Source organism: Calypte anna, chromosome Z (genome assembly GCF_003957555.1).
Source record: "Calypte anna isolate BGI_N300 chromosome Z, bCalAnn1_v1.p, whole genome shotgun sequence".
Classification (NCBI taxonomy): Eukaryota; Metazoa; Chordata; class Aves; order Apodiformes; family Trochilidae; genus Calypte; species Calypte anna.
Genome location: NC_044274.1, coordinates 26,659,969 through 26,679,912, shown reverse-complemented (window position 1 = coordinate 26,679,912; position 19,944 = coordinate 26,659,969). Strand labels below are relative to the sequence as shown.

The 19,944-nt window shown below is 41.6% G+C and overlaps 1 protein-coding gene and 1 non-coding gene across 2 annotated transcripts in view; both read left to right on the top strand.

Annotated features, from left to right (window-relative positions):
* LOC115599907 overlaps positions 1-19,676 on the top strand; it is a 48,946-nt gene extending 29,270 nt beyond the window's left edge. Inside the window, exons 2-6 of the mRNA XM_030467580.1 lie at positions 12,544-12,644; positions 15,463-15,930; positions 16,576-16,647; positions 17,043-17,173; positions 19,611-19,676. Coding sequence (XP_030323440.1) covers positions 12,544-12,644; positions 15,463-15,930; positions 16,576-16,647; positions 17,043-17,050 — 649 coding nt within the window. The 3' untranslated portion in view covers positions 17,051-17,173; positions 19,611-19,676. The remainder of the gene's footprint in view (positions 1-12,543; positions 12,645-15,462; positions 15,931-16,575; positions 16,648-17,042; positions 17,174-19,610) is intronic.
* Positions 16,789-16,920, top strand: LOC115599972. Its single transcript, XR_003988741.1, has one exon. It is a non-coding gene; the product is annotated as a small nucleolar RNA SNORA13 (small nucleolar RNA).
* Positions 19,677-19,944: the final 268 nt, after the last annotated feature.

The following is a 19,944-nucleotide window of genomic DNA, read 5'->3' as shown; positions in this document are numbered from 1 at the left end:
AGTCAACAAACCTTGGCAGAATCAGTCCTTGGAAATTCTGTCTAAACAGAGGCTGTCTTCAGCATGAGAATTTTATTTTCTTCTGTTCTAGATATAATAAGTCATATATTAAAAAACAAAGCACTTTACAAGTTAATTTAAAATATATTCAAAACTGTTGGTAGGTGTATAGAGATAAAAACAAAAAAGGAGTAGAATCATAGTTACTAAGGATTCTTAAAGAAGAAACCATCAGTCCCCCATAGTCTTAATCTGCCCAAAGTTATATCAAGCCTGCCAGAGGATCTTCATTGTTTCCATCACCAGTCAGTATATATGACCGAGAAGTTACTTATCCTGTAAAATTAAGTTCATAGAGATTTGAACAATTAGAACAATTCTCCAGTCCACTGGTAAAATGATATAATGCTTCATTTAAATCACAACACACTATGATGGAATGACTTTTCATAAAAAAGCATGTACCAAGGACATGATTTTGTAATGCAAAAATATTATTTGTTTTACATTGCAACACAGCAAACATTTCTGAACTTCTCACAGATCATTTCAAAGCACGCATAAAGGTATGGTCTAATTTTCTGTTCCCTTGAACTTGTACACCTAAGTCTTCCTCATCTCCTTAATGGTATGTATGTGCTTCTGTTTAGAATTACAGCACTGGAATCAAGATTATTTTCCTTTCTAGTGTAGTATGCTGCTGCCAAGACTGAGTCATCTTAATCACATATTTTTTTAAAGTGGCTAGCCCTTGATTTTTCAGATGAATAAATTAAGCTTTCTGTAACTCTAACCTGCTGTGGCCTCTTTTCAGCTTAAATGTTTCTTTCTGAGATCAAATAATGGTAATAGACAAATGCCTTGTTTCTGAGCTCACATTCGTGTAAATCTGCAGCTTTGCACCTGAGTTTAATGAAGTTATTCCAGGGCAAAATTACATAAGTTTATGAGTATCTCATTACTATAAACTGTGCTTTCTCTTTTGTGTTTTGTTTTGCTTTGTTTTCTTTTGGTTTGTTTTTTTACTGCGGGCTTATAATATATCTAACTGAGATACACAGCATGTATAGTGCTCCACAAAAAAACCCCACAAACAAACAAAAAAACAAAACAAAACAAAACACACAAAAACCCAACCAAACAAACAAAACAAAAAAATCCCCAAAAAACCAACCAACCAACCAACCAAAAAGAAACCATGAAAAACATTCAAGAGGTAGTAAAATTAGGTACCGGTCCAAGCACCTTTCAAGTGCCTTTATCCAGAGATGGTCAGAAAACAGCTTGGTTATGGGGTGCATTACACAATCACTGTAGCAACCAAGTACATTATATTGCTTTTTAAGAAGCTGCCATACTCTTTATTTAAATAAAACCTTACATGAGTTTTATTTTTCCTTCAGTAATAGACTTGTCCTTTATCTAAAAGCTTTTCACATCCATCTGCTTTACTTTCAATTTTTAAACAACCATATAATGGCAACTGGTTTTCAGATTACTTTTTACATTAACATTTAACTGTATACCTCTTTATTTTCAAGTCAGTTACTTTCCTAGGCCCAGATCATGTATTTATGTGCATTTAACCTTAAGCACACAATTAACAGCACTGTTACCCTGCAGGAATTAAGGTATGGTAACACCATTCTCAATAGCTGTTCACTACAGATCAGGCTTTCAAACAAGAAGTTCTTAAGGCTGGAAATGGCATTTTAAAGGATTTTATTCACATGTAGAAGAGCGGGGCTCCATTCTCTGAGTCATCTTAGCACTACTGAAAATGGAGAGGTAATGCATAGAGATATATGAAAAATCAGGCTAGATTTAACAAGTTATTTCAATTTGGACCATGTATGGTTTTCTGGTTTATCTTGGTAAAGAATGAAAAGAGAGTAGCTCCAAAAATAGAAAAGTGTGTCCATGAGCAGCTTAGGATTTGGAGAAGCATCCAGAATGAGCATCAGTCTGTATTTGAGTACATGTCTAGATAGGCTTCCGTATCAATGCTTATTTGTTACTGGAGTCCTGCACACATTCTGTGAGTCCCCCACTTTACAGGCAGCAGAACTGTCTGATCCTCACCTGCAGATCTATGTGCAGTGGGCAACGACATATCTACCCTTCAGGCAGAGGTTTTCCTGGAGATGATCCAAGCAGGCCTTATAGAGGCAACTGCAATTGCATCAGTGTGGGGTTCCATATAATCTGTCCCCATAAATAAATACTTAAGCAACAAGCTTGCACAGTGCTGCATGCACACTGATGAGGCTACACTGCTTGTTAATGCCTCAGAGGCACAATTTAACAGTACCTTGCAGGTGTTTACAAAAATGAAGGTCATATATTCCTCTATATGTGCAGGAAAGAAGTCAAGACAGACTGAACCACCTATCCCCCTGTAACATTAGAGGATGTTTTTGTTTGTTCTGATCAATTATTATTAATTGCTCTTTTTCAGTATTCTCTAACTTTCCCCACATAGAGCTGTCTGGATCAATATATCAGCAGTCCTGAAGTAAGATCTTATTTTATATTTTGCATTGGATCAATTTCTGTCCTGAAAATATTGATTTTTTTCGTAATTTTAAAGTGAAAGTATTACAGGGTGTTCTGAGGGTAGTAGATATGAACAAGAGAGCTTCCAGTGGGGGTTGTGTCCTTGATTCTTTGCACCCTCAGACAACACTTAGACATGGCAAGAAAGAGAACATGCAAATACGCAACTGTCTGTGTGATAATGGGATTCTGAACAGAATACCTAACAGCTGCATTGTCTTGTCTGGTGTGGCTTCTGTTTGTTTGTTTGTTTTCTCGGTGAGGCCTTCTGCTTCTACAGAGACACTAGTTTTCAACAGAGCTGTAGGAGTATACTTCATTCTAAAACATCTTTTGTCCCCTTGAAATCAGCTGAGAATGTCCAAAAGTGCTTAGTAACTCTGGGAATGCCTGACAGCCAGAAAGGCTCATCACAAAGGCTTACTTTCCTTAGGAAAATAGGCTAACAAACAAGCAAACAAACAAAACTGAAGCAAAACAAACAAACCCCCCCCACACAAAAAAAACCCCACAACATAAAACGGCAATAACAAAAAGAAAGGAATTTACAACTTGTTCTTCCTTCTGAAAAGCTCTTCTGGGCAAAAATTAGAGAACTGATTAGACCTTTCACTTAGACCTTTCACATAAAATATAAAGTGCAGACTTCTTTACACTCCAATTTAATGGAACACAGTTCCAACTGTGAGGCTTGAAGAATTTCCAGCAAGGGAAAAGTTCTAAAAAATTATTGGAAATGCCAACTACCTAATACTTACCAAGTTTAATATTATTTATTATGTACCAGTTTATTATTGTTCCAGTTGCTTGATTGCTCCAGCACCAGTTACCTATTGTCTGTTGCTGTGTTGTAAACACTCCATGAAATACAGAACTATAAACTATTATTGATCACACATTAGCACACTGCATAGAGCTTTCAAGCCTTTTTGGTCCTTAGAAAAATTACTAGCTTTGAATATTAAACAAAAGGGGAAAAATGCACTGTTGATGAAGCAAATCTATCACTCTTTTAAGCTATACAGCTCCAATTCAGGCATGGCACTCTTCTCATCCTTAGCTTTTCATGGCAGCCTTTGCTGATGTTATGCTATCTCCCTTATAGACATATGCCAAGGAAGTTCCCAAGGAAGAACTACAGTTACAGCTCTTTTTAAGAATCAGATCATCATGCATTTGAGACCTATGCAGACCTATTCTCTTGGCTACTTATGCTCCTGCCCATCTGCTTGCCACCTGGCATGATGCCTGCTTGCAGACCAATGTGTCAGTTTCAATAAAGCAAAAATAACAATTAAGGAAGAAAAAAAACCATAAAACAAATGAACAAAACAAACAAAAACACACAAACAAAAAAGGTAAAAAAAAAAAACCAATCAAAAACCCAAACCAACCAAACAAAACCAAGACAAAACAAAATGACAACAAAAAATGCTTCCAGATGACAAAATACTGTCTGTACTTGTGCTTCCAGAAGGAATACCTCTTCAGTCACAGCAATACCATTATGTTTCTGTCACACAATATCTTGTGACACTTGTGCCAAAGTTCATTGGTAGGAGAAAAGAAGACCATGAGCTCACAACTGCCAGGGTGACAGATTGCACATAGCAGTGGGAACCCAAGAAGCACACTAAAGCAACATGTGGTGTCCAGACACGTCACAAAGCAGCACAGCTGGGACCTGTGACTGGCAAAAGCATTCATCTCTGAAGTGAATCCATTGTAACTGAGATATTCTAAACTGACTCCTTTGACTCCACATTGAAACAATAATGTAAAATATTTTTTTTAACTTGAGTCTTTTAGGCAGGTGTTTTGGGCATTTTGTATTCATTCCTCACCTGGAAGCCTCATAGCAGTATGTTTATACTAAAATGCAGTAAGTTCTGACTAGCTCAAATGTAGCATGGGATTTGAAAAGGAAGCTGAGTTAATTCCTGTTTGCATATGATCATGATAATAAGTATTCAGTGAGAGAGATTTTATCGCCACTCAGGAGCAGTGAAACCCAGTGCTTTCACAGGACTTACAAAAGTTAGCATTCAGTAAGCAACTCCACGAATAAAGTATAAAAAGAGGATTTGAGGTATTCCTTTTAGACAAGTTCACTCTAAGGAAAAGCTGTTTAATGCTTATTTACCTTATCCGCTCTGTATCTAGAGAGCAGATCTGCTGAGAAACAAAAGCTTTTCTTGTAGTTCCTGGCACAGAACAGAGTTTTAAAGCTTGAAACAAATGTAATTTTTTGCAAAATACTATCTCAAAATGCCATACCTGGTTGCCAGTTTAGAGGCTAACTTCCAGAGTAGCTGCATATATTCTAGTTCTTAAGCAGATTAGAGGGTTACTGCTACATTGTGTCATTGGCTTTACATGTAGGACATTAAATATCAGGTTTGGACATCTGCATTCATTCAAAACATTTTAATAACAAAATTGAGGCAGACCAGATAGAGTCCTTTGCTGAGAAGTATGAGTGAAACAGCAACTACATATTGGTAAGCAAAGGCAACACTAAATAGCTATAAATAGGGGAACAAACACAGTGAAATAGTGACATCTATGTTTGAAAACGTTTCAGGGTGCTCTGAAAGACTTCCAACTTCGTGCCCACATCAAGTCATATGGATGTTTTCAGTGCATTCCACTGCAGAATCAGGACCTGCCAGAGGTCCGATCCACACAGTAAGAGTGCACTACATTGACACAATGTGGCCCTTGGATTTGAAGCCTCTCTCTCTCTACTTTGCAGAGGAATAATTAAGCATTTCAGAATGACCACCACAAAAAACCCAGTCTGTTGGGCAAATTCCACTTACAGTGGTCAATAGCAAGGCTACAACAAAAGTCTTAATACTTCCCTTTCCCAAGTTTTAGAACCGTGTTTAGCCCACCAAGAAGGCGTAAATGTGAGGAGGTGTTGGAATTTGATGGATCAGCCCCTCAGTTGGCTCAGCCTGGTATTAAATCAATAACACACATCTGAACTGCAGTTGTGTATGTCCTCAGCAGAATGTTTGTCCTGAACACAAACATTTTCTATAAAATGCAGACATGTAACAAGTAGCTGTTTAAGCCTAGGTTAAATCCAATAGCAGTAGAGTGTAAGAGAACACTTGTATGCTATTTTGCTAGTGATTAAGGCTATGGAAATTTTCATATACATGAGTGAAAATTGCAACCCTATTTGTGATTCAGTATAGATGAATACCACAGTGTATAATTTATCATTTATAATTCATAGCTCATAACTGCTCTAGTGAATGGGAAAATACTGTAGATTAATACAGATGTTTTTTCTTAATGCAGCCTGAAAGGATGTTCTAGTGTGCAATTTCCTAATTAAAAAGGATGTGCACTGACAGAATGAAAGAAAAGCTCTGATTATCTTAGCCAAAGTGAGGCCAACACATTTTTCTACTGAAACTATAATGGTGAGGGTTAATGAGCAGTAAAACATGTAAAATAGTGTCAACACTGTATTTCACAACCAGAAATAACATTATTTCTCAAGTATTGCATGGTCTCACAACTGAATATTTAAATATCTGAAACATAGTGCTGCCATTTAAAATGGAAAATCTCCTGGGATTTTACATTCCACTCAGAAATAATATATTACCACAGAAGGCCAAGTCTGGAAGAGTGAAGAACTACTGAGAGTAAGTACAGATCAGGTCTGGGAACACCTAGAGAACCTGGAAGTGCACAAGTCCATGGGACCTGATGAGACACATCCACAGGTCCTGAAGGATCTGGCAGCTGAAGTTGCTAGGCCACTAGCCATCATATTTGTGAAGTCATGGCAGTCTGAAGAAATTCCCACAGATTGGAAAAAGGGAAACATAACCCCCATATTTAAAAATGGGAGCAAAGAAAACCCAGGGAACTACAGACCAGTAAGTCTGTACCAGGTGCAATCCTCCTGGCATCTGCACTGAGGTACATCAAAGACAGCAAGGTGGTTGGTGACATCCACCATGACTTCACTAAGGGCAAATTTAGAGGCCTTCTGTGACACAGTTACAGCTCTGGTAGACAGGGGAAAAGCAACTGATGTCATCTATCTGCACCTGTGCAAGGCATCTGACACTGTTCCTACATGACATCTTTGTCTCTAAGATGGAGAGACATGGCCTGGATGGACGGAGCATTTGGTGGATAAGGAGCTGGCTAGAAGATTGCACCCAAAGAGTTGTGATCAATGGCTCCATGTCCACCTGGAGACCAGTGGGAAATGGAGTTCCAAGGGGTCTGTTCTGGGCCAAGTGCCAGGTAACATCTTTGTCAGTGACATGGACAATGTCATAGAATCATAGAATCATAGAATCATAGAATTGGCTGGGTTGGAAGGGACCTCAGAGATCATCGAGTCCAACCCTTGAACCACTGTTGGGGTTGCTAGACCATGGCACTGAGTGCCACATCCAGTCTCTTTTTAAATATCTCCAGGGACAGAGATAATGTCATTGAGTGCACCCTCAGCAAGTTTGCCAATGACATCAAGCTGTGTGGTGTGGTGGATTCACCTGAGGGAAGGGATGCCACCCACAGACACCTTAACAGGCTTTAGAAATGGGCCAGTGAAAACTGCATGAGGTTGAACAAGTCCAAGTGCAAGGTCCTGCATCTGGGTCAAGCCAGTCCCAGACACAATTACAAGCTGATTCCAGAGCATGTTAAGAGTAGCCCTGTGGAAAAGGACTTGTGGGTTCTGATTGATGAGAAGCTCAACGTGAGCTGGCAGTGAGCTCATGCAGCTCAGAAGGCCAGCTGTATCCTAGGATGCATCAAGAGGAGCATGGCCAGCAGATCAAGAGAGGTGATTCTCCCCCTCTACTCTGCTCTGAGACCCCACCTTGAATATTGAGTTTAGTTCTGGAGCCCCCACCATAAGAAGGACATAGATCTGTTAGAACAAGTCCAGAGGAGAGCCACAAAGATGATCCAGGGGCTGGAGCAGCTCTGCTTCAGGGGGAGCCTGAGGGAGCTGGGACTGTTCAGCCTGAAGAAGAGAAAACTCCAGGAGACCTTAGAGCTGCCCTCCCATACCTGAAGGGAACATATAGAAAGGCTGGAGAGGGACACTTTTCATAAAAGTGTCTGGCAACAGGACAAGAGAAAATGGTCTTAAACTGGATCTTAGGAAGTTCTTCAGTACAAGGGTGGTGAGACTCTGGGACAGGTTGCCCAGAGAAGCTGTGGATGCCCCCTCCATCGAGATGTTCAAGTCTGAGTTGGATGAGGCTTTGAGCAACCCTGCCTAGATGAGAGGCCCCCCTGCCCAGGTCAGGGAGGTTGGAGTAGATGATCTCTAAGGTCCCTTCCAACCTAAGCCATTCTTTGATTCTATGATATTGAACAGATCAAAGCATGTAAAAGATCAGTGGTCAACAAAGAATATTATTAAGGTGCATGGCAGAAGAAGGGGAAGGAGAAAAAAGGAAGAAAAGTGCATGGATTAAAATAAATTTCCAGTCCTGCGGACTATTTACAGGCAATTTCTCTGTCTTGTAGCTTCCTTCCAGATGCCCTCTTTCCTGAGGGCTCAGTGTAAGCAGGTCACAAGATGCACAAAATTTTATGGCAGCTGCAGCCTGCACCTAGCTGCCTCTTTTCAAAGGATACCTCATTAATTGTTACTGATTTACTCCAGATTTCTAGGAAGCATCAGACCTACCATATAAGCACAAGAAAACTGCACAATATGGACAACTGCTTTTTCTGTTCCGGAGCTGAGAATTAGGGTTCACTGCTACCAATAGGAAAAACATCATCAGGACTAGGAACTTCTACCAGAGACATGAAATGTTAGAACACTATAGAAAGGGCAAGATGAAAAGCATAAAGTGTAATTTTTAAACTTTTTTTTCAGGTGGCCATTTTTAAGTACTTTGCCCACTAGAAATTTTATGTGTATGTTCTGCACATCTCTATCATTCCATTTCACCTGCTTCTCAGTCACTCGGAGACACAGTACACAGTACAAGAGAAGTCATTTGTATATAAACAGCAGCTCTTAAAGTAATAAGCCAGCACCCTTTTCAGGGTGAGTACAGAGAGAATTGCAGCCTCTTAATCCTATACAAAAGCAAAAGGTAGAACACTGGTGCAACACAGCTATGAGCTCCATTCTGCCAAAACTAGAGTAGCTGTGATTATAGCATACATTTTGCCAGGAAAACCCACTGGTAATCTGTGTACCAAAATGCTCTCTCCTGATTACCTGGGCAACAATAAACAAGCCACCTTCTGTACAACAAATGTGGAATCTCTTCCACCGTTTTCACTAAAAAGTGAACAACAGGGCAGAAACAAGTACATTGCCCTAGACCTGCCAGTCCAAGGGATACTGCAAACAGAACAGACCCTGAAAAAAATTTAGGATGTTGTAATCTTTCTCACTGTTGTCCTGCCCATTTCCACAGGGATAGAAGAAGAACCTTATTTCAAGAAAACAGAAAAAATGCTGTCAAGTAGAACATAGAAGCCATATTTCCAATGTACCCAGTGCCAAAAAAATCCAGCCCACTCCTAGCTAGCATGCAAAGTGACATAAAAAGTCTGAACCTCTGTGAGAAGAAAATTGCTTTCACAAATCATCCAGAAAACTGCCAGCATTACCACTACCGCATAGTTTTAATTTAGAGAAGCAAATAGCTATTATGTCTACCCGGTGCCCACCTTTGCTGAGCTTCTCCACAACAAATAATCAGTTAAAGCTGCAATAATACTTGCATGGATGAGGGGGAGCATATTTATGCTAACTAGTGTTTTGAAAATAAAAGCTATTTCTTGAATGTGCAAGTATATCAGAAACTAGAGTTAATTTTTTTAAAGTGTAGTGCATGTACTATACACAGAACAAGAAAGTGCCAATTTACACACAAAACATCAGGGTGTGAAATTAATCAGTCCTCTTATAAAAAAATTCACAATCATTTTGTTTCACAAGGGCTGCATTCTCACAAGCAGCAGCTAGGGCTGCTTCCTCTACCAGCTTCACAGAGCAGCTGAGCAATTCACACCAAGTTGCTGAAAAGAACTGTGGACACTGCACACCGAGGACTAATGTCATTTGCATGCACCAGTTTCAAATATTCTTCTTAACAGTAAATATAAATATGCTACTCTGGGTCACTATATTGCCTTGTGCATAGTGAAACAAAACAGGAAGGGGAAGCCTTCACGCTGAGGAAAGAAGTTACAAATGCAATCCACCAGATGAAGGCTTGTGATACATATTCACTACAGAAATTTCTGAAAGAAAGAAGTAGCACACGTTTAAAAGAATTCTTAAAGTACCAGTATATTATTGGGTTTTATAACTAAACATTGTCAGTTATTCAGGGTACCAATAGAAGCTGAGGAGAATTTCAGAAGAACCTGCACAAGTCAGCTGAACAGGCAATACAGTAGCAAACTAAATCAGTAACAACAAACAAAAAGTACATTGGCAAATAAATATTATTGCTAGTAGTCCTAAAATGTTTTCAATTGATATTATCAGTTCTGAAGGAAAGTAATATGTTACTGTATGCCAGTGAAGACCTTTATTCAATGAAGAGGTGCTTTTAGGAAAGAAAGATAAACACTAAAGTCAGTTAATGAATGGGAGTTAGAGAAAAAATAAATACATTACAGTGCTTCTGTAGAAACCAATAGAGCAGGCTCAGACTAGCTTTTGTACACTATTACCAGGCATTCTGCCTTAAAACATGAGAGATTATTTCTCAACAAGCTCAGCTAAACATAGTAGGAATAATGAAAAAGAAAGTGAAAGATGAGAGTGCTTCTCTTCCATGGAAAACTGGTAAAGCTAATTATAAAATGAAAAATAATGTTCAAACACTGAGAACTTGTTCATGCTGTCTTATGTTGCAAGAGTGCAGAACTGAATAAAAGGTGAGGAACTGAATATTAAACAAACTATATTTCTATTCAAACTGCAAATACCCTGCAAACTATGTTAACAATCACCACTGAGACAAAGAGCTTAGCCATTCTGGCTCTCCAGAATATCTGGAGATATTAACTGATGTTAACACCTTTTGAAAGATATAGCAAGGTTCATGCTTCTGGAGTTTAGTCAGCCTCTAGCAGTCTCACCATCTATAGGTGAAAACTTCACATCTATCTGTTGCCGTCTTCAAGCCCGTCCTCTGATTCAGCCGGTAATGACAAAAAGACACGGTACACTGCTAGACAAATCACTGCTGCAGTCAAGTAATTCCTAGCAGGAACTTCACATTCTTGCCCTGGACGTATTCGGCATTTCTGGCATTACACTGACCTCTGGTGGGCTGCAGGAAAAAAGTTGTAGAGACACGAAGCGGACAAAAAGCCAGAGAAGTTAACACTCTCCAGCCTTGGTGGGAATGTAGCGAGGGCATGCAGGAAGCCTGACACTGAAAGTGCTCCAAATCATTAGAGCAGGAGCACTGTCTTACCAATGACTTGCTGCTTTGTAAAGCACATTGAAAATATTTCAGGTTCTACTCACAATGCTCCCTTGAGATACTTTCTTTATAAGCTTGTGTTAGGATTTTCTATAACTTCACAAAAATATTCTGTACCCTGCAGTCCCTTATTCTACAGGAAGAAAACAATTACAATAGGTGGTTCTGCAAGCTTTCTGTGCAACAAACATCCCAAACCAAAGTGCCTATGTTAACTCAATCCTTTCTTAGCTCTACTAGGGTCACTTTATTATGCTACTTTTTTATTTATTACACTACTTTTTCTTTTCTTCTGTTGAACATTTTAATTGTGTCTGAAGCCAAATAATTTGTTTTGAGTCCTGATAGTTTCAATGACCCTGATGGTTCCAGTGTGGCATGCTGCCACAAACAGTGGCAGTGACAAAACTCATGAAGCAGTTAGGTGATTCTGGGAACAAGGACAAGAGGCCGCAAGCCAGGAGAAGCAGGAACTGCCTTTCTTCTTGCTGAAGAAAGCACAACAAAGATATAGCCTTACAAGAAGGTGTTGGAACCTACTCAGGAAAACTAAGGACATGCCCAGACAGTTGAACAAAATAACGTGTTTATTATGGATTCAGATTTTGACTGTTTACTGGTGTCCCGAGGAATCAATGACTACTGAAAGGGATGAGTGTGTGAGTCTGACCTCACAGATTTGCAGCTGTCTCAAAGGACCAATTTTAAAGTGAATAGCCCTGGCTAGGGTGGAGGACCTGGCTGGCCAGAGCTGAGCAGGGGGTAACACCTCGGGATGTGATAAGGCCAACGGGGAGGACACTACTCCCCTTTTCTGAGCTCCAGCCTTCAATGCTGGGTGGTCCCTCCAGGCACGACTGGGCTACCTTGGTTGTACTTGCGAAGTACCTGGCTAAGGGGGCTGGAACAGAGAAGGAATGGCACCTGGAAAGATGCCATAGGAACTGATGAATGGGTGGAGACTACACCCCTTTCCTGAGGGCCAACCTTCAATGCTGGGGCTTCCCTGAAGGCACGACTATGTACCCGGCTAAAGTGGCTGGAACAGAGGAGGAATGGCATCTGGAAGAAGATAAGAACTGGTGACTGGGTGGGGGACTACATCCTTCTGCTCCCCTCCAGGCAGCCTGCCTGCTAACGACCCTGGCTGACTGACAGCTGCCCCTTCAGAACAAAAGGGACTCAGAGGCATAAATGGCTGTCCAGGCTGTGGCTGGGGTTGCCTCTTGACCAACCAATGTTTTGCACTGGACTCTGTCCAGAATTAGCACCATCCTGAAGAACCTCGCTGGACAGCTGGATCCCTGGTGGTGACTCTCTCTCCCTCTCTCATTCTTCCCACTTTCTTACCTTTTTTCCCCACTTTTCTCTCTCATTCTTTCTTACAACTTTCTTACCACTTTTTCTCTCTATCTTCTTTTCCTCTCTCCCTCCTTTTGCCTGGCTCTGTATCTTTGCCTGTGTCAATTGTCAAATAAAACCTGCTTGCACCCAACCCTTTCTATGGTTGGACTTTGTTTCGCAGATCCAAAACAAATTTCAGTGTTACCTCTCACCATAACATTGAGCAACCAGAATTGTTTCAGCAGCACTGTGCTTACAGAGTGAGACTGAACGCTGAACTGGGTAAGATTAACTTCACTCCCCCTTGCATGTGGTGGTAAATTTGTAAGAAGTTAAAATAATTGGAAATAAGGCTTCTGGGTGTGGCAGGGAGAAGAAAGCTCTCATCAGAGAATGTCAATTTTCAACCACTGGATTATACGTTGGAGTGGAAATAAGATTCAAGTAAGAGACTATTGCTGCTCTGCAGTACTTTCTAGAACTAAAGTCAATGCCATCAAAAGCAATTTCTTTCATTGCTAACTTGTCAGAAATATATTCAGGTCAAATCACAAAGATGATCAGAGGTCTGGAGCACCTCTCCTATGAAGACAGGCTGAGAAAATTTGGGGTTGTTCAGCCTAGCAAAGAGAAGCCTCAAGGAGACCTTATAGTGGCCTCCCAGTACCTGAAGGGGTCCTACAGAAAAGATGGGGAATTGTGGCAAAAGGAAAAGGGGCAATGGTTTTAAACTGGAAGAGGGTAGATTTAGTCTAGACATTAGGAAAAAATTCTTCAGTGAGGGTGGTAAGATGCTGGTACAGGTTGTGCAGAAGTTGTGGATGCCTCATCCCTGGAAGTATTCAAGGCCAGGCTGAAAGAGCTGTGATGGGAGATGTCCCCATCCATGCAGAGGGGTTGGGACTAGATGATCTTTAAGGCCCCTTCCAACCAAAACCATTCCAATTTTGTGATTCTGTTGGAGCTCTTCTAAATTCCCAGGCAAAAATAAAAACTGTCACAAATAACAATTGTCTCAAACATAAAGGTTCTTTCTTTACTATCCTGTTCACTTATGTTATCAAAATCTGAGCTAGGTCAATATGACTTAAAACTTCTGCCAGTTGTAACTGAGATGCAAATCAACCACCTGACTTCCTGCATTAGCAATACAGAGAATGAGATCTCCTCTGATTTACTAGATTGACTATGAGCAACAATCTGATTCATGTCTTCTGCAAGACCAACTACCTCTGGATTTTAAATATCACTTTACTTAAGGTGATGTCCTTTATGCATACATTAAGCTTCAGACAGCCATATTTATCAAGAAAACACAACTTTAAATGACAAGCCAAAGCTACTCAAAGGGAATCTACTTAAAATTAATGTTAACAGTATTTGTTAGTGTGAAAAATACGGGTTTAAAATTGTAGGTTATTGTTTTGTTGAGTGTACCTTTCAGTTTAATAATGTTTGTTTGGTCAGTTTGTTGAGGCGGTTCGTTGTGTCCTGTTGTTTTGGGGTGTATTTGTAAGTGTATGTTTAAGGAACAAAAACCAGACAAACAGGAGGAGTGGCCGACTGCAGGGGCCCGCGAAACGGACGTAACATGAAACCATTCCCCTCAGCAGCAGAGCGAAGCCCGTGAAATGTGAAACCGTTCCCATCGACAACAGAGAGAAGCCCGCGAAGCACGAACCAGTGCTGGGAGAGCCCGCGGTTTGGGAACCAATGATGAACTGATGGGAGACTGAGGGGAAGGGCTTTATGAAAAGTATAAACGGCCGGCTTCACCTTATTGAAGGTGCGAGCCGGTGGTGGGGCTGCGGCCCCCAGCTGCCCAGCGTGCTGCAGCACGCTGCTTTACTTACATCTCTCTCAATAAAAAGTTTTTAAACATGTCAGCGTTTTTGACAGTTAGTTTTGCTATAAACTTTTGCTATAAATAGAGCATTATGACCCAAAAAACTAATTTCTGTAAAAAAAAAATGAGCCTGAAGTACTGAAGGAAAAATGCTGCTGTCTTCCAAGGCTGCAGACTTCTCCAGAAGCTGTGAGTGGTGACATTTGCTTGCCCCTTGGCCTTTTATTTCTCTTTTTTTTCCCCACAACTACCAAGGTTAAATAGAATCGTGCCTCTTTCATAACACTGGGACATTTTGCAGCCTTTTAATCATCATCTTGCTAGCTAAGATGTCATACATTACGCTGTCCTGCAAAAGTGACTTTTCAGTCATTCCTTATGGACACCAGACACAACCACTCTCTCTGCTGTTCCCAGCTAAGGAGGAGGTAGAAGCAAGCAAACCACAGCACCTGTAAGAAGCAGAGCAAGGCAGGTAAGAAAGCTGGACAGGTCTTAGCTAACTTTACAGCTCGTATTAGGCCCATTCTGCTTTTTCCCCAGGCAGAATGGGCCCAGCTAATTCCTGCGGTGCACGTAACTGCTCTGTTCCACCCTTTCGTCTTTCAAACATGGTTACATAGGTAAACTCGACTTCCAGGGTCAGCAAATAATGGAAATTGTGCACTCGACAGCAAGCCTCTATATGCATTTCAAGTGGTAAATGTCCAGGGCTATTTCAGCCCTGCCTGAACCGGGTTTGGTTGCTTTGCACGTGCTCCTCCATCTAATAAGCAGGACACAACCACAAATGAGTAGCAACACACAGGAGCAGGATGTTTATGTTCTGTTGTCTCACGACGAAATTCATCCTCCTTTCACGAGAGCTACTGCACAAACGCAGACCCAGCACACTCTGAAGGGCCTGGAGTGCGGCCGGTGAGCAGCAGCCTCATCTCCCACCATGCGACTCCTCCAGAGCGCTGCCCTGAGGACACTGCCTCTGCAGCTGGAAAGCTTGGGAAAGGAGAGCTTCAGGCACGAGAGACATTCCCCCTGGTAGCACCACTGTATCACCAGGGGCAAAGCTCAGACAAGCCGGGCAAGTATTGCTGAAAGCCACCCTGCTGCGCTCAGCTAGCAGGACTCATTGCGGCAGCACCCTTGCCACAGCAGAACAGTTACACCGATGAATTTTTCACCGCGGACATTTCAGCACCCAAGCCCGCGGCAGAGGCGCTGCAGCATAAGCGAAACCGCCTGCTCCCGCCTCAGGGGACCGAGCACATCCGCCACGCTTCAACCCCAATTCCCACCCGCCACAGCGCTCCGACCGGCAGCGCCACGGCAGTGGGCATGCGCCTGTGGCGGGGGCCCCGCCCCCTACCCCTCGGGCGCTTCCATCGCCGTGTGCACGCAGGGGGGAGAGGGTTGTGTTTCCCCCCAGGCGTCCCCGCTGCCCGTGGAGCTGGCTCACGGCGTGTGATGGTGTTCCCCCCCTCCCCAGAGCGCAGTGGTTCGGCCCTCTGGAAGCAGGCTGGGAGCGGCAGGGGCTGCTGTTCCTCTCGCCGGAGCGTGCTGAGGCCGGCGGGAGCTGCAGGGAGCCGCCGCGTGGTCGGGATGGGTGCGGCGGGGACGAGGCGGGTTCGCCAGCACTCCTTCTGCCGGGCCGGACCCAGGTACCGGGGTACCCTGGCAGTACCGAGCCGCACCGATCTCCTGACGGCGGCCGGACAGGTCAAGGTGCGCGCCGAAGGGAGCGGGGCGGGGACCCGGGGCCGGCTGAGTGAGTTAACGGGCAGGGGTGGCGGCGGCAGCGGGCCTTGAGGCGCCCCCTGAGAGCCTCGTGTTGCCATCCCCGGGCCCCGTTGCAGGGCCTGGTTGGAGCTGAGGTGACGCTTTAACACACGAATCACGTTTCCTCCCTCCTTGTCTCCGTCAAACAAAGCATTAAGTGAATCCGTGCGCCTTCGTCTTCTGGAATTCCTAGTTTTGAAGTTTACCATGTGTGCTTCTTAGTGCTCCTTGAGAGAGCTCTCTAAAGGCTCCCATTTTAGAAGACCGAGTTTTCTAGCTGGTTGGTGTTGAACTCTTGTGGGCAGTCTTGCCATGCGACCAGCACTGCATAGTCTTTAATAGACCATATGCCTCGATTGAAAGGCCACCTGTTTTAAAGAAATAGTTTTTCCAGAGTGGATGAGTTGGGCTTAAGGCGTGCTGATAGGGATGACTGGGGCTTTGGTTTTTTTTCAGGACTGGTGGGCCTAGATATTGCTGCCTGTTCTTTGAAATCAGGCAGCTATTTCAAGTAAGTCTTGTGAAGCTCCTTGTATTTATCGATTATCTCAGTCCCTTCTAGATGAAGCTGTGTGCTCTCTTATTTTTCAGATGGAAGCAGTGGAAGTCTGTTGATGTCTGTAAGCAAGAACCAGCATGACCACAAGATTTCTCAACAATGTGGTGCGCTTGACTTTTCTTATTAAATGCTTGCTCTTTATCAGACTTTATTTGAGAATTATAAGTGGTTGCCTGTTATTTAATTTTTTTCATGTGAGGTTTCCTTAATTTTGCAGAGATTGTAATTTCTAATACTTACATTTTTGCCTTTGTGTTGCCCATTCATTCCTGACCAGAATGAATGTGGTGTCAAGAAAGGCGAACAGGAACTCTTGCTCAGACTATTAAAGGAGTTGATTATGTACTTTTCATCTCCCTGTCTTTGCAAGGACAAAAAAAAAATCTCTAAAATTTGTATGAATGAGCAGTTACATAGTAAATATTATGCTTCAGTTTTAAATGAAGAATCTGATGGTTCTTAAAGGCAAAAAAGTAAAATTATAATTGCCATTTTACAGTGTTCTAGTGTCTTTTGCTGGAAGTTCAGAACCTCACAGACAGCTGTGGGAAAAGACTGAGCATGAGACGGGAATACAAGAAAAAGTTACAAAGTACTGATTCCCTGGCTGCCCTACAACTGTCTTATGAGGTGAGTGACAGTATTTCTTGTGCAGAGGTGTTCTACAGCCTTGGCTTTCAGTGAAGCCGACTTTCTGTACAAAAAGAAGTTTGGCAGATAAACTTTAGAGCAGAAATTAGAACTGAATCACTGAGAGTGAGATCAGCCTGATGAATGTTCTCATCAACAAAAGCAAAGTGTAAAACCTAAGGTAAAACATTTGGTATGAGTGGATTATTAAAAGCAGTCTGTGGCTTCCAGTGTGTCCAACAGGAGCCTATACTTTTCCATGTTTGTTTTTTGGGGGTAATACTGTGAAACAGTTCAGAACACAAGGACTGAAAATTTTCAAAGACTGACAAAACATGAAAGCTCAGAGTCCTGTATGCAGAATGCTTTTTCCACTATAAAATCTTGGAAAAGTGGGCAATATCCAAAAGTTAGTAGTGCAAGTCAACATGAAATTCAGTGTTACGAACGCATCAATGAAAACTATATGTATTATCAAAGATTTCTTCAGTGCTGAGACTGTGGCTTGTGTAAGCTATGTACCCAGGGACACAACAAGTAATCCAAGCCTCAAAGCCAGCAACATCTGGGTCAGCATTGGAAATGTGAGGTAAGAATAATCCAGTACTGAGAAATCATTAGGGCTACTTACCTGCATTTCAGGGCATATAAACCATACCAAGTAAACTATCAGCCTACTCTAAATTTATAAAAACTAAATCAAAGGTTGAATTCAGAGTACAAGCTTAAGTTTCAAGTCACACTGAAGAAATGACTGGTTGTCTTGTGAATTAGAAAGGATTGCAATGCTGCAACCCATGCTAGAGACTGCAGTTCCTATTGAATAATTTGAGAAGTACTCGGGAAAATAAATGTTTTTTAGCAGCAGCAGCTGACTTTTATAACTTTAAACAGACTTGCTGCACAAACACAGGAAGTGTAGTGGTGATGAAGGAAGGGTAGACTGGAGTAGAAGACCATTAAAAGGTGTCCTGCTCACACATTTTGTGCAGCTATCCCTCATTTAAACCTCATTGTGCAGGAGAAACTTTGCATGTTCCAGGACACAAAAAGAATGCAAATACCTTTTACATATTTGTTTGCGTTCTTGTTTTTGTTTCAAAACAACAAAACCTCCAGCTCTGCTAGAGACTTGGTGGAGAGTGCTGCTGCACAGTAATATTTCCAGGGAAGAACTATAAATATTGTTCAAGACTACATGGAAGAGGTAACAGTTACGGAGAAGTCTGGGGAAGAATCGAGGTAGCACTTGGCACCCATTAATGAGTCCTTTGTGGTACTGAGGATTTTGAATATAACAGTTTTGTTGCTTTTTTATCACTGTGCTAGAAATCAATAGTACTGTACTAACTACTACAGAAAAGAAACATAGATTGTAGAATCGTCTGGTGTTTGCAGTAGTAGCTTTCAAAATGTGATCACAGCTGTGATAAGGCAGATGAATTATTTGGCAGCAGCTCACAAGCTCTCAAGCCAAGCTATGCAGACTGAGCTGAGTCAAGTTCTAAAGGAAGTTTGATCCAATAGTTGTTCATGTTGAAGACAGATACTCAGAAAGTGGCATCCCAGAAACTACCATAGTGGTTGATGTGGAGTTGGTATGCCATTTTCAATGAGATATTATACAAATAACTTTTTTGGAAAAATTAAATGGCTTAGTATTTTGCATTAACAAGTTCATACAGAAGTAAGCTCAAGTGATGGAAGATCCTCTACATCACTGTTCTTTTCTTTGCAGGAAAGAAGGTTACAAATCTTCAGTGAAGTGACAAAATTACTTTGAATTTGTCACAATACCCTTAAAACAGAAAGTTTCATGCATTCAAATGTGTAAATTTGTTTGAGCAATATGTAAAACGCAGAGGCACATAATGCTTTACCTGCTTCATAATGGAAAATGAAGCAGTGAATTCCATCCCAGACCTCTAGCACCGTAGGCACAGGTGATTTTGCAAGGCTGGAAAATAAGATGGGCACTCTGCTTTTATGAACCTGTCAGACACTGGAAGATACATGCCTGTGTAATCCACTATGAGCATTTTGTCTAATAACAGAGCTGCTACTTGTTTTTCAACTTAAAATTATTAAATATTTCCATTATTGGCCTACTGTTTTCTTAAACTGTCCTATAATGCACAGATGTGTGCGTGAATTACTAGTAGAAAACTTTCTACTGATTCCTAACAGCTAGAAGGTGTTAGTACTGCCATGAACTTGTACCTAGGATGTGAAATCTTGCTTAAATGAGTGAGTGGCCTCTTGCAGATAGGCTTTTCAAAAAATACATTTGCAGATTTTCGCTTTTGACTTTATCCAGAGGGATGAGGGCAAAGCTGATCTTGTACCTTTGTACCAGTCTGGGCAATGTAGAGAATGTTGCCGAATACAGCTGTATGCTACATGTGTCAGATCTCACTCTGTGTTTACTGTTTTCTAGGAAGAATTGTTCCAGCCAGCCTGAGACCAGTGGCAGTCTATGCAAGATTACTCAATAAGAAACAAACAAGCACAAATTAAAAAGATAGAATACTAAGCCTGAATGTAATAATACGCTGCTTTTATCTGTATGTGGACAGTCTCTTGTAATTTTTGTGTAGAAAAATAATAGATTTATGAAAATATTGTGAACCTGGGTTTTAAAGTTAGAGGAAACTGAAAAACTGAAAGCTTGGTTTATTACCTTGATAATCTGCATTGCATGGTACTTCATCTAACTTGATGTCATATGAATATAGAGATACCAACTGGAATTCCTGCTTGTCATTTTTCAG